Raw genomic sequence first — 14,191 nt, 5'->3', positions numbered from 1 at the left:
TTGAGATTTTTCTTTCCTTTTCTTTTTTTTTTTTTTTTTTTTTTTTTTTTTTTTTTTTAATTAATTGAAATTTACGTGAAAATTCATTTCATTGATAAAACAAATGTTTTACGTTATTTACATTGTTTATGTGTGTTGTCGAACAATGACGAATACATATATATATATATATATATATATATAACGAACGATTATGTATAATGAATAATAATCATAAATATTAATTGAAAGTAGTGATAAGTTATAAATATATCTTGTGTCTGAGTGATAACATGAATACGACGTCAGTACATTTTCAATGTGCGGTTTCAGGCTGGTAAGTCCAACAACAACGAGGTAACGCTGCACAACGTCGACTTCGCCCTCTCGGGTACGTTCAGCTGCGAAGTTACAGCAGACGCGCCGACCTTCTTCACAGCCTCCGCCTCGAAGAATCTTACCGTAGTGTGTAAGTACATGCTCCACAGCATTACTGAGTATCACGAAACATGTAGCATCTCTCTCTCTCTCTCTCTCTCTCTCTCTCTCTCTCTCTCTCTCTCTCTACCTTTCTCCACGGCTCACTCAGAGACAACCCTTTTACCACATCCCTATACTCTCTCTCTCTCTCTCTGTCTCTCTCTCTTTCTCTGTCTGTCTCTCTTTCTCTGTTATCCCGCATTCGACTTCCAAGTTAGCCTCGAGCAGTGCTTGCACGTGCTTCGTTCTATCGAACGCGTAATCTCCTTTCCGCATCACTCTCCATATCTTTTCTGTCCTTTACTATCGTCATCTTGACATCTTTTTAATAGTGAATACAAGAGAGAGAGAGAGAGAGAGAGTGAGGGGGGGGGGAGGAAGGAAGGGAGGGAAGGAAAAAAAATCAATTAATATTTTCACATATAATATATTTAAGCATTCACGTCATATGAGATACCATCGGACATGACTTTTCTATTTATTTATTTAATAAAATAAATTAGTAGGAATATAATTTTATTGAATATAAATTTCTTTGGTGGTATATTTACGCGTACATGTTCATATGTAGATATTACATGTAATATGTTATTATCAAATGTAGAAAAGATTTATATTTGAATTTGTTGAGAGAATACAAAATTAGGATTATAATTTGAACGGTTGGTACATAATATGACTATATCGAAATGTATAATAAATATATGTAGAATATATTATAATTATTTACAAAAATCATTCTGATTACTTTCGACGAAATTAAGTAAAATATTAATCTACATGCATATGAACTTTCTATCTGTCTATCTCTTTTTCCTTCTCTCTCTCTCTCTCTCTCTCTCTCTCTCTCTCTCTCTCTCTCTCTCTCTCTCTCTCTCTCTCCTTTGATTAATGATTACAATCCTCACGATGTGAGCCAATTCAGTGAGTATGCAACGTTTATCGTTTTCCCACGTATTCTGCATAAACCATTAGATCAAAGCAATATCGATCAGGAATACGAGATTTGCGGTTAATACGAATACGAGGGAGCTCGAAGGAAGGATATTTGCGTTGAGGAAAAGAAGCAGACACGTCGATGATTACCTAGAGTCCCGATTAAACGTGAATACGCGTACACGGTTTTACGAACTTTTAGTTTTCGATGGGTCTGTAGTTTACCAATGGAAAATGAAAAGGGTACTCCTAATGGAGGTTTTTTCGTGAACGTTTCGTGTTTTTCCTTGGATGTTTCGTTAAAGCCGCGTTCGAGGTACGTTCAAGCTTTTGCTTTTTTTTTTTTTTTTTTTCTTTCACTACCTCGAGGAGATTCAAACGGAAGCTTTTTCTGTTTTGGCATGAAAAATCGTACCGGTTTTCTATTGCATAACCGATATCTACTGTCGTTGTTTGATTTCTTTTCTCTTTTTTTTTTTTGGTTTTTTTTTTTGTTTTTTCTTTTTTCGCGGATATACACCTGCGATTTGTGTATGAAATGTAAAAAAAAAAAAAAGAAAAAAAATTGTAATCGAAAGGTTCGAATAATTAAGTTATTGTTCGATTTGAAAGGTGCGGTGTCAATGAAATATTCTTTGTATAAAATTTTTCAAGTGTTCAAGAAAAGTCACTTAAGATCACTTACGTATATATAGATACATATATACATGCATATATATACATTATTTATATATATATATATATATATATATATATATATATATATATATATATATATTTACGTCTAGATCTTTTATAAAGCGCACGTGTCTACTTTAAGTCGGTCACAAGTACCTCAAGCGAGAAGAGACTCTTAGAGCGGTAAAACATTCGCTCGCCAGAGCAGCAGAGATCTCTCATGAGAATTCGTTAAGTGATCGCGTGACTAACGATACCTTGACTCTGGCATTCTCCTTAAGAAACTAACTGAATGAAGACAGTCTGTGTCGTATCCTTGATAAGGGGGTAAATTCATAAAATTGTATTTTTTAAGATATTTTATGTTATATTTTTTATTCAATTATATGCTTTTGTTGAAAATTTCTAGATATATGAGATACTTATTATTGTTTATTTCATATGCGTGCGCGCGCGTGTCTGTGTATAAATGAGTTAGAAAGTGTGTCATATATATATATAATTATCAGAAAAAATTTAATGAAGTACGAGACACCTACATATCGCAACTATTATTCTACTTTTAATTAATATACGTTATATATCTCAATTAAATATTTTATAACAGATCTTTAATTGGTTAGTTTTATAGTATATAATTCGAAATAAATAGAATGGTAGCTATTCCAAATAGACTGAAAAAAAAAAATCTAATATAGTTTAGAGGTAAGTGGGTCAAATCCACTTCGTAGAAAAATCTATCATAAAGACCACTCCCAATCTTGCGATATTAAAAACTATAAAGAACATTCGACAGTAAAGATCTAGAGACCTCTTCGTCGGGCTGACTTTCGTCACATCCGGTATATATCTACCTATATATATATATATGTAATGCCAGTATGGTTTTCTCCAGCGTGGGAGAATAACCGCGAGGTAGCAATTTTCCAATATATCCGTCGAGTTCTCTTCAAAGGAGTCTTGCAAGCGTCTCTCTCTCTCTCTCTCTCTCTCTCTCTCTCTCTCTCTCTATCTATCTATACTTTCTCATATGTTTCTCGTAGAAACGACAGACAACTCCTTCACTTCTTGGCCCTCGTCTTCCTCGAAGATTCGCACGAATGTTGCCGTCTTTTCGAAGTCACCTGCGAGAAATCGAAATCCAGTTTTGCCCTCAATCCAATGCGCAAGCGAGAAAAAGATGGAGAGAGAAAGAGGGAACGAAAAAGAAAGATATATGTGTATATATATATATATATATATATATATATATATATATATATATAGAGGGGTGGGAGAGTAAAGTGAAGTAGATAGTAGAGTTGGTGGTTGATAGGTAGAGGTTGAGAAGGAGGGGTAGTTGCACGTGCACCTACATATGAATTCGTTGCTCGAAGCTTCGAACGTATAACCTTGGTATGTGGGGTGAGTGGAGCTTGCGGAGAGAATAAGATAGGATAGGAAAAGAGGAGAATGCCCGAACGCTATAAAATGAATCCTTTCGATAAAACCGTTCTTCCATTTTTCTTTTGATCAGTGAATTTTGCAGACAATCGCCGAAGGAACGCGCTCGCGAACGTACGCGTATATTTTTCCGATCTTTCTCTTGCGAATACGCGTCGCGATTCGCACCGCAATCACACACTCTCTATGTAATATGTGTATGTGTATATATGTATATATATATATATATATACATGCATATATACGTGCATGTGTTTATGTGTGTATGTGTGTGTGTGTGTGTGTGTGCGAGTACTCGATTCGAACACGCTTGGAGAAACTGCCTTCCGAGAAGGAACTTTATGTTCAGATGGAATTTTCTCTCTCTCTCTCTCTCTCTCTCTCTCTCTCTTTCTCTCTGTCTGTCTTTCTCTCTCTACCTCTACCTCTACTTCTACCTCCCTTTCTGTCTCTTCTTTTCTTCTTCTTTCCACTAGTCTAGAGACTTGCCATCGAAGACCAACGTCGCCGTCATGTTTTACGAGTTTTGCCGAACGTTCTCTCGTATAATGCCATAATGTCGACCGATCGACGAAACTTCGAAAATTTCACAATTTATGAAAGTTTTTGTTTCTCTTACAATCGTGCCATTGTTTTCCATCCTGTTTACTCTTAATGTTACGGTACACGTTACGTGCCTCGTAATATTTCTCGTTACTCGTTGAAAACTCCCTTTAAAGGGTATTTTCGAAAAATTTTTCATTTTATTTCTTTTTCTTTTCTTTTTTTTTTGTCTTTTTCTTCTTCTACCTTTTTTCAATTGTTTTTTTTTTCCCCCACTTTCATTTCGACGATGTTGGAAGATATAATTGGCGAATGATACGTTGGTTGTTATTTTTTTTTTTTTTTTTTTTTTTTTTTTTTTTTTTTTTTTTTTATGCAAGAGAGAAATGCGATTTTTATTGAACGACGAACGAAGTTTCTCAAGTATTTGTAGGATAATATTTATTAAAGAAATTTGTAAGATCCTTTCTGTAAGAAATAAAAAGCTTAAGATTATTGTGTGTGTGTGTGTGTGTGTGCGTGTGCATGGGTAAGAATTGAAATAAAATATATAGAGTCTTTGCGAGTTTGTCTAATGACAACAATAATAGGGGAGGAAAGCTAAATTATTGGGTAGCATTGTGACAGGCACCTCCCAGGCGTTACAGAATACACTTCGAGCATTGTTTTCTCCTGATAGCTAATGCTTTATGTTTGAGACAGTGGCAAATCGTAGCGAAAAGTTTACCGCCGGTTCTCTCTCTTTCTCTCTTTCTCTCTCTTTATGGACAGACTTCAGGGAGAATGAATACGTTTCATGGGTTTTCGTAATTAACTGCTCCAGTGTATAATTGCCATCTCGAAAATTTACAATAACTATTTGTTTCGTTGAATCAAAATGATCTATCGTTTTTTTTCTTTTTTTTTTTTTTTTTCTTTTTTAATGATTTCATATTCGAGAAACATAAGTACTATTAAAATATTTATTTTGCTTTGCTTTTCTTTTTCGTTTCTTTTCTTTTCCTTTTTTTTTTTTTTTTCAAGTAATATCAAAAAAAAAATCATTATCCAAATTAGAGATTGAAAATGTACAATGGAGGGGATAGGGGAGAGGGAGGAAGGGAGGGATTTAAGTATTCGTATAAAGTGAAAATATAAAAAGTATTATATTGTACGATTTTTTTCTTTTTTTATTTTTTTAAAAAAATTTTTTTTTTTTTTTGTTTATAATAGTCTTATTATTTCACGAAAATAATTTAAAGTAGTGACTCCTTTCCGGTATTCATCAATGAAATCTTTAAGCAAGGGGCTCTTCTATCATGTAGGTTTTTATATCTGTCAATTCTTTTATTTGACAGGACAATGCAAAGAAATGCGAAATATAAAGTCATTGATAATTAAGGTGTTTATAGAGAGGAAAAAAAAAAAAGAAAATTAAATAAAAAAAAAAAAAAAAAAAAAAAAAAAAAATGAAAAAAATGAAAAAAAAATGAAAAAAAGGAAACAAAAAAGAGAAAAAAAAAACGTGAAAACTTTCCCTCGTTAGTGGAAAAGATATACAAGAGAAAAGTAGAGTGAATTCTCTTTTACATAATTTTCGAGCGTGCGACAGAATTCGCAGGACACTTCTCAAGAATCTAATCAGACTTTTGAATAAATAAAAGTTTATATAAAGAGAATAATGTAAATATGTAATACAATTAAAACTATAAATATTCATGGATTTTTATAAGAAAATGATTTATTAATTTATTTTTGTATCCACGTTGTAAATATAAATATTCTCATCGACCTTGATAAATTGTGCTAATACAATTTATAAATTTTACTAGGAATTCTTCGTTTTAAAAGTCGTTTGAATTTTGCATAAGCACCGCGAGTTATTTCAATTAAAAGGAGAATCGGTCGACGATACCGATGGACGGAACAATAAAATCATTCGAAATAAACCCCGGAAAATTTTAGCCAGTCGAACCCCCATCGGCGAGAGCGGTGCCTATTTAAATTTGCGGATAGCGTCGGTCACGCTTTCGCGTCCGGCCAATACGTCGTTCAGCGAGAACAAATTTGTCCGCGTGAAATACTTTTAAAGCGGCGCAAATTAGCTGTGCCGTAAAAACGTCGCAATCGAATAGTACGTAAAATTCGAGTAATTCGTTTATGCGCTTAAAGCGAATTGTCGAAGCGTGTTCCTCTGATAAATATAATACTTTTATGTACGATGGACGGGGACCGGGAGACATTTTTCAACGTGGAATCTATTTTAAACGTTACTAAAATGGCAGCATTAGTGAAAATCCTGAAAAACGATATTTGTACAGAGTGGTGGGAACATTTAAATGGTGGCGAGGGGGTGAGGGAGCACATGTACCTACCTACGTATGTATTTTCCATTGTTTATTAACACATTCGAGAGTGGTAACACGTAGTCCTACCACACGTCATTTCAAAATTCTGTAACTGTGAGAGATGAGAAAACGCGTAGTTTTACGTCATTTCAATTATTATATTATAATCGTATTTTAAATGGCACAACCAACCCTCTGGTCCTCGACTATAAACGTTTTGAGAATTGTATGTGGCTTTTAGATAGTGGACTCACTTAAAAATCGTCAGCTTCGAATGTGTTAATAAACGAAATATGTTTCTTTGCGCGTTTGTGTGTGTCTGTGTGTGTATGCGCGCGCGTCCATATATATATATATATATATATATATATGTATATATATATAGATGATGATATATAGTTATACACACGATGTAATTATATTATTTCAATATCTTTTAAGCTTGTCAGTATTTATATTTTTCTTTAATATTTCTTTATTCGAATTAAATTCATTTGAAAAAGAAATTATCGATTGACAAAATTATCTTTTTTTATAAAATTGACTTGGAACAAAAATGATCTATCAATTTCGTACTCGGTCAAGTGTAATTTGATTTTTTTCTGATTTTGATATCTCATGTATTATGTATATATATATATATATATATATATATATATATATATATATATATATATATACCTTATTGATTTCTTTTATTAACTATGTGAAATGTCACGTTATAAAGGTGACCTCAAAATGTAAAGGGCTAAATGATTTATTTTATTATAGACTCTGTATGTAATACTTACATATTTGCATATATATATATATATATATATATATATATATATATATATATATATATATACACACACACACATACACATACTTTTATCTACCACAAAATCATAAATTTTCATTAAGCAATACATATCGTGTATCATCTATATAAAAACTAAAATATTTAAATATTCTTATTTAAATATTCCATCCTACATATTGTACATATGTACATACATACATTATATATATATATACATATATATATATATATATGTATACAGGCGTATATAATTGATCGAAAAAAAAGTAATTGGACGATTAATTTCGTAAAATCGTACTATTTCCTCTGGGAAACATAAAGTCCGAAATATTCAACGAATTGGCAGTCCCGTGATATCCATTTGGATCGCGTACTTTATTAGCGTTCTTGAATTTAAACGAAAGGAATCTTTCGTGGTAGAGACCTGAGCGTTCTTTTGGAGCGCACACTGGAGATATGAATTTCATATTTTACGATAATACCATCGGATGTTCTCAAGATAAACGAATCTCTTCACGAAGAAGTTTTCGCAGAGTTACCGGGGAAAAATCGTAGCTGCATGTCGATTTTCTTCTGATGTTATATTCCCCCACCCTCGCCCCGTGTCGTCCCACCCACCCCACTCCCTCCTCTACTCTCCCTTCCTCTACTTCTCTTCTTTTTCTTCGTGATATCGATTTTTCTGCGATCCCAATGGATAAAAAATACCCAAGGGATACGAAAGAATGAGTGCGTGGGTGTGAAATCAAATTTTTAATCAAATAGCTATCCCGGTTAATAGAGAAGTAAAAAAAAAAAAGGAGATGCAAAAGTCGAGAGAGAGAGAGAGAGAGAGAGAGAGTGAGATAGGGGAGGAGTGGGGGACGGAAAAAATATATTCGATCGATCTTTTTCTCTCTCAAAAAACAAAAAAAAAAAAAATAAAAAAAAAATAAAATAAAACAAAACAAAAGAAAAACAAAATTAATACACAATTTTAAAAAACAACATTCGACCTGATAATAGAAATCGTTTCTTTCGTAAAGGACGAAAAGGTTAATAATTCAGTTGCACTTATCTCCGTGCAATTTTCACCATTGAAAAGTTTTTTTTTTTTTTTTTTTTTTCCCAATTCGAGCGTACGGGAGATACTTGAATTTAAAAAGAGCAACGTTGTTCTCGTGCACGATCTAAAAGTGTTCTCTTAAGCTTCAAAAATTCGTTCCCTCGATAGAACCTTCGAAACGAGGCGTTACCAAATCGAACGATCGTTATCCTCACGAACGATACCTGTCGGCCTTTTGTTTCCTTTTTTTTTTTTGTGTGTGTTTTTTTGTTTATTTTTTCTCTCTTTTATGGACTCGTGTTCGTTCGTTTTGTAATAATAAAAAGAGTGAAAATCGGTTAAAATAGAATATGAAAGGGGAAAAGGGTGAAGTAAAAAGAGTGTGGCAGTGAGAAAAGTCTGGGTTGTTGCATCGACTTTAAAACGACGATTCACTTGGTATATTGCGTGCATGTTAAAATAGTGAATAAATGTACGATGGAGTTTCCATTAGTTCGGCGAATCGCGCTATTCTTTGATATCGAAAAATGTATGGGTTGCGTTCTTTCGTCCTATGGCATATGAGAGGATGGAAAGTAGGAGGAGGAGGAGAAGGGTGGTAAAAAAAAAAAACTATTTCCATCGTTCGAAATGGATCGGCTTGTGTCCGTGCTCTTTCGTGCGAGAAGTACCATATCGTAGAGAATACGATCGATTCTCTAAGCTCGACTCAACTCTATCACGATTGTACTATGTCGATATAACTAGGATTCGATTAATCGTACTATCGTAACGTGAATCGGCTCTTTATCGTTTGCCCTTGGCAAAATCTATGGGAGTTTATAATCATATCCTTTAGTTCACATACCTTCTAATGTCGTATCTAAGCGAACGTAGTGCATTAGATACACCAGATCGATCGTTACTATGATTAAAGAGAATACAGATAGTAATAATGCTTAATTAACTCTAATAGAACAGAGAATTTAATCGATAGTAAATAATACGAAATAAAATAAATAATATAATATAAAATGTATAGTTAATAATAAGTTCCGTGAATTATTATCATTGAAATATTGCAATAGATATTTTAAAAGATAAATGATTTGTAATATAATTTAATTGAAAAGAATTAAGGATAAATAATAATAAAATCTAACGAGATTGCGATTCGATTGTTGGAACTAAAAAAAAAAAAGGGGGGGGGTGATAAATTAAAAGTAGATCCGTAGAGATTATAATATTAATTTTCATTTTTTCTGTTAATGTTAATTTTTTTAATTAATGAAAATGTAATCGATCGAAATAAATTATTGTCAATTATATTTTAATTGTCGAAATAAGGATTGAATAAGAATAAAAATTAAATCATTTTATATGTCTTTAAATATTGGAGAGATGAAAGATATTGATTAAATATAAATTTTTAATTAAATTTGAATATTAATTCGCGTTATATTCTTTTTCATAAGGGAGAATAATTATCGATTTATTATCATAATGAGCATAAAAGATTTTTCTTTACATTTTAGCTTCTTAATGAATTCAAATTTAATATTCAATTTATAAAACTTTTATGAATATGAAGTAATTATTTATTATAAATATTTTTCAAGTAAAATAAAATGAGTAATTAAATTTAAAAAAAAAAAAAAATAAAAAAAAAAATAAAAAAAAAATTCGGAGAAAACGAAAATACATCGATTTCGATATATATATATATATATATATATATATATTAAAGGTATATTAATTAATTTAAATACTAACAATATCGATTTTAATATTGTGTTAATTGTAAAAGATTTATAACATACCTTTAAACGGTGCCGTTAAATAAATTTCTCTTTTTTTAAAAAGAATGATGAAACTATTTAATTTATTATAGCGCATAAATAAAAGAGAGCACTCATTGTTATTCTGTTTGATTATTCCTCGGTATAATATTCATATAATTCTCGGTAGATCGTAATATTATAAAGAGAGAAGAGGATCCACTCAACACTGTTTGCCTATTACGTTCAAGTACATTTACACGCACGAACGTGTGTCCACGCAAACACACACACACACACACACACATATATATATATATATATATACGCGCGCGTGTGTATGCACATAACTCATGTCTCGTTGCAAACGAGAAGGGATAGAAGTGATGTTAGTGGGACTTGCTTTTTCCATCATCTTCTAAGAGTGTCAATGGAGTTACGTACGCATAAGTTTGTACGGTACCCGTGCGAAACAGTTAACCTAACAGGTTTCTCAGTGCCCCCGAATATTGGATAAGTTCCCGTAGCAAGGTAGAGAATGGCGAGGGATTACAGTGTTTACCACCCTAACCGAGGAGACTCTGCTACCGGCAGGGATTGTCGGCGAGATTTAAGAGCATGTGTACGAGAGAGTGAGAGAGAGAACGAAATAGAATGAGAAAGAGAGAGAGAGAGAGAGAGAGTATAGTGTAATGTAGTGTGACAGACATACAGACAGATAGATAGAGACAGAGATTGAATTATACATAGAGTGAATGATATATCTACATGTTACAACGAGTAAGAATTGATAATAATTGATAATAATTTTCATTATGTTTCAGCTTTACCCGAAGGCAAACCCTTGATCGTATCTGATCGTGAACGTTACGATCCTGGAGATATTCTGCGAGCAAATTGTAGTTTACCGGCATCGAGGCCAAGCGCTCATCTGTCATTCACACTCAATAACATACCGGTAAGAAATATAATATGATAAATTTTTAAGTTTTCTTTTTCTTTGCTTGATTTAAGTTATTACAATGTTATCGTATAATGCTTGAAGAAAATGTATGATCGATCCTTCCTTCTCTCAATAAAAGTTTTTCTTTTTCTTTTTCTTCTTTTTCTCTCTCTCTTTTATTTATTTTTTTTCTTTTTTTCATCTTTTTCTCTTCTCTTTCGTGTTTCAAATAATTAATAGAAGGAAACTATAACGAAATAACGATGTCGTAATATATAACTAATAAACGAGCTAATATAAGTTAAAGAAGATTAGGGTAGAGGGAAGTTTTCCTTTTTGCTATAGTAATACTACGTAAGTTGTTCGAAACTCGTACAACTTCGATACCTCCTACTTTTGATTTTTTTTTCCCCTTCTTTCTCTCTTTCTCTCTCTCTATATTTTTTTTTTCCATTGGCCGAAATGAAGTATGAAAATCTATTCCCTCCCTTCTTTTTTTTTCCTTTTCCTTTTTTTTTTTTTTTTTTTTTTGAAATTCGGTTAGTAGGACGAACGAGAACGAGGTGGGGGGACGGAGGGGGGAGGGAGGGAGGGGGGAAGACGAGGATTCCACGGAGATTGATTCGTTCGCAGATGAATGCTCTCGCGTGATTCTTGCGTTCTATCTGCTTCCTCTCGTTCTAAACGTGAGATCTTCTTCTTCGTTACCGTTCGATTATCGATTTTCGATAAGCGAGAGTGTAATATTTCGAAAGCGAAAGAACATTAATCTTGATCGTTCCGTCTGAAATGTTCAGTTTACATAGTAACCAAATTTGGAATTCTTACGTACTGATGCGAACACAAATTTTCTTCGGTGTTACGCTCAGGAAACGAACAAAAAAAAAAAAAAAAAAAAAAAAAGAAAAAAATAAAGAAAAAAAGAAGAAGAAAAGAGGAAAGAAAAATTGATGAAATTCAACGTAATTCATTATCTCGTCAAAATGATATAATCAAATTAATTTTAACATTAGTGCTGACGAATTAATCTTTTTAATACGATCCATATAAACGAACGAAGCTTTCTATTACACATACACGCATACATATAATATATATATATATATATATATATATATATATATATATAAATATATAAATAGAAATATATATATTTTTTTTAATGTTTATATTTATAATATACATTTAAAAGGAATATATATATATATATATATATATATATATATATATATATATATTTATATTATTCATACACACACACACACACACACACACACACACACACACACATATATATATATATATATATAAATGATAATGAACCCATAAAGATTCTTCTTTATGACATAACAATCTTTATAAAGGAAAAGACTTTGAAGAGTAGAGTGACATCCGCTCGAAAACTCTCTTACGTAAGTTTTACTGTTTCCTGAGTGGAATCTAAGCGTGTTGCCAGCGGCAATGCATTACCCATAATCCCGGAGGATGATGCCATAGGATCTCATTATCCGATACGACCAAACGGTGAGCGTAATTCCCTCCGGTGTTTGCTCGTTCTCGCGAAACCGAAATTTTTTTTTTCTTCTTTTCCTTCCTCCTCCTCCTCCTCCTCTCCCTTCTCTTCATCTTCTTCTTCGTCTTCGCCTTCGCCTTCGCCTTCGCCTTCTTCGTTTTCTTCTTCTTCTTCTTCTTCTTCTTCCTCCTCCTCTTCCATCCCTTCGACGATGTTTGGAAGTTCGCATTTTAATAGGAATTACATCGAAATTTACTTTCCAAAGGCGATCGAATGCTAGAACTGCTGACGTTCGAGGAAACTTTAAAATGACTCATGATAAAGGAGGTAACATCGAGAAGATCTACTTTTTTCCATTGCTTCCTTCCTTCCTTCCTTCCTTCCTTCCTTCCTTCCTTTCTTTCTTTCTTTCTTCTAATTTTCTTTTCTTTCTTTTTCTCTGTTCATAACAAAAAAATAAAAAAAAAAAAAAAGAAAAAGAAAAAGAAAAAGAATAATAGGGGGGAAAAAACACTTCGTTGCAAGTTTCATTATACTTCTTTGACCGAATGCTGGAAAACGAGGGCGTACCACGCGTCTCACGTTATAGGACTCTCGAGAGGGAATCGAGGGAAAAAAAAAAAGTATGAAATGCTCGGGATTGGGGCAGGGAGAGAGAAGGAGAATGAAGAGGAGTAAGAGGAGGAGAAGGAGGAGGGTGGGCGGTGAGATTGAAGGGTAGGGAAGGGAGGAGGGAAACATAAAAAAGATCCACCCCCACATCCACCCCTGACATTCTTTCGTGGTTGGCCGACGGCTGACGTAGAAAATTAGAGCCCCGTCTCGTTCGCGTTCGTTCTCGCGTTCGCTCTCGCGCGTGCGCATGTTTTTTTCCTCTCTAAGGTTTTATGTAGAACGAAAAAGGGTAGGGGAAAATTGAGGAGGGGGGGGCGAGTGGCGATGAATGGTGGTGAGGAGAGGTGGAATTTTAAGGGTAGAGGTGGAAGATGAGCGAGCGGGGGGAAGAAGGGTGTACGGGAAAGAAATGCTTGAAAGTCCCTAAGCGAAATCCGTCGAATTTGTAACGTATCTTTTCTCGTTGGAGAAACGAAACGACTCCCTTCTATCTATCGTTCTCATCGCGTTTTCTTACGGCTTGAAAACGATTCGAAATCAAATTTTGCCTTTCCTCTATTCCTACGTATCCCACGAGTGAAATTCACTTCAAAAACGTTCACTTATCTTTTTCGTATTTTATTTGGACTCCTTTTCTTTTCTCTCTTCCTCTTTCTCTCTCTCTCTCTCTCTCTCTCTCTCTCTCTCTTTCTCTTAAACTAAGTTTCGTATTATTTTCCTCTCCTCACGACTTTTTATTTTATTTGCTTTTTTTCTTTTTTGTGATTTCGTCTCTGCTATTTTACATAATCAATGAACACTTAGCTTGTTTTTCTTTTTTTTTTTTCTTCTTCTTTCTCTCTCCTTCTCTTTTTTTATTTATTTCTTTTTTCTTTTCATTTTTTATCCGAATTTCTCATAAAATGATCAATCTTTAAAAAATGGATAGACATACCTATATATATGTCTCTGTCACCCTTTCTCTCTCTCTCTCTCTCTCTCTCTCTCTCTCTCTCTCTCTCTTCTCCCCCTCTCTTTCTCTCTGCGTACGTGTGTGTATTTGTTTGTAGATAGATAAAAATAAATATCGATGATAAACAAGAAGAAACAAATAGGTATGATGATGTGATTTTATATAAATGAATAAT

General features: G+C 33.2%; 1 protein-coding gene across 1 annotated transcript in view; it reads left to right on the top strand.

The window, feature by feature from the left end:
* Positions 1–14,191, top strand: part of LOC124430028 — a 134,224-nt gene that overhangs the window by 75,172 nt on the left and 44,861 nt on the right. Inside the window, exons 3-4 of the mRNA XM_046976018.1 lie at positions 313–448; positions 10,818–10,951. Of these exons, the coding sequence (XP_046831974.1) occupies positions 313–448; positions 10,818–10,951 (270 nt within the window). The remainder of the gene's footprint in view (positions 1–312; positions 449–10,817; positions 10,952–14,191) is intronic.

Source organism: Vespa crabro, chromosome 17 (genome assembly GCF_910589235.1).
Source record: "Vespa crabro chromosome 17, iyVesCrab1.2, whole genome shotgun sequence".
NCBI classification, from domain to species: Eukaryota; Metazoa; Arthropoda; class Insecta; order Hymenoptera; family Vespidae; genus Vespa; species Vespa crabro.
Note: the sequence above shows the minus strand (reverse complement) of the source record. Positions and strands in the feature narration are given on the sequence as shown.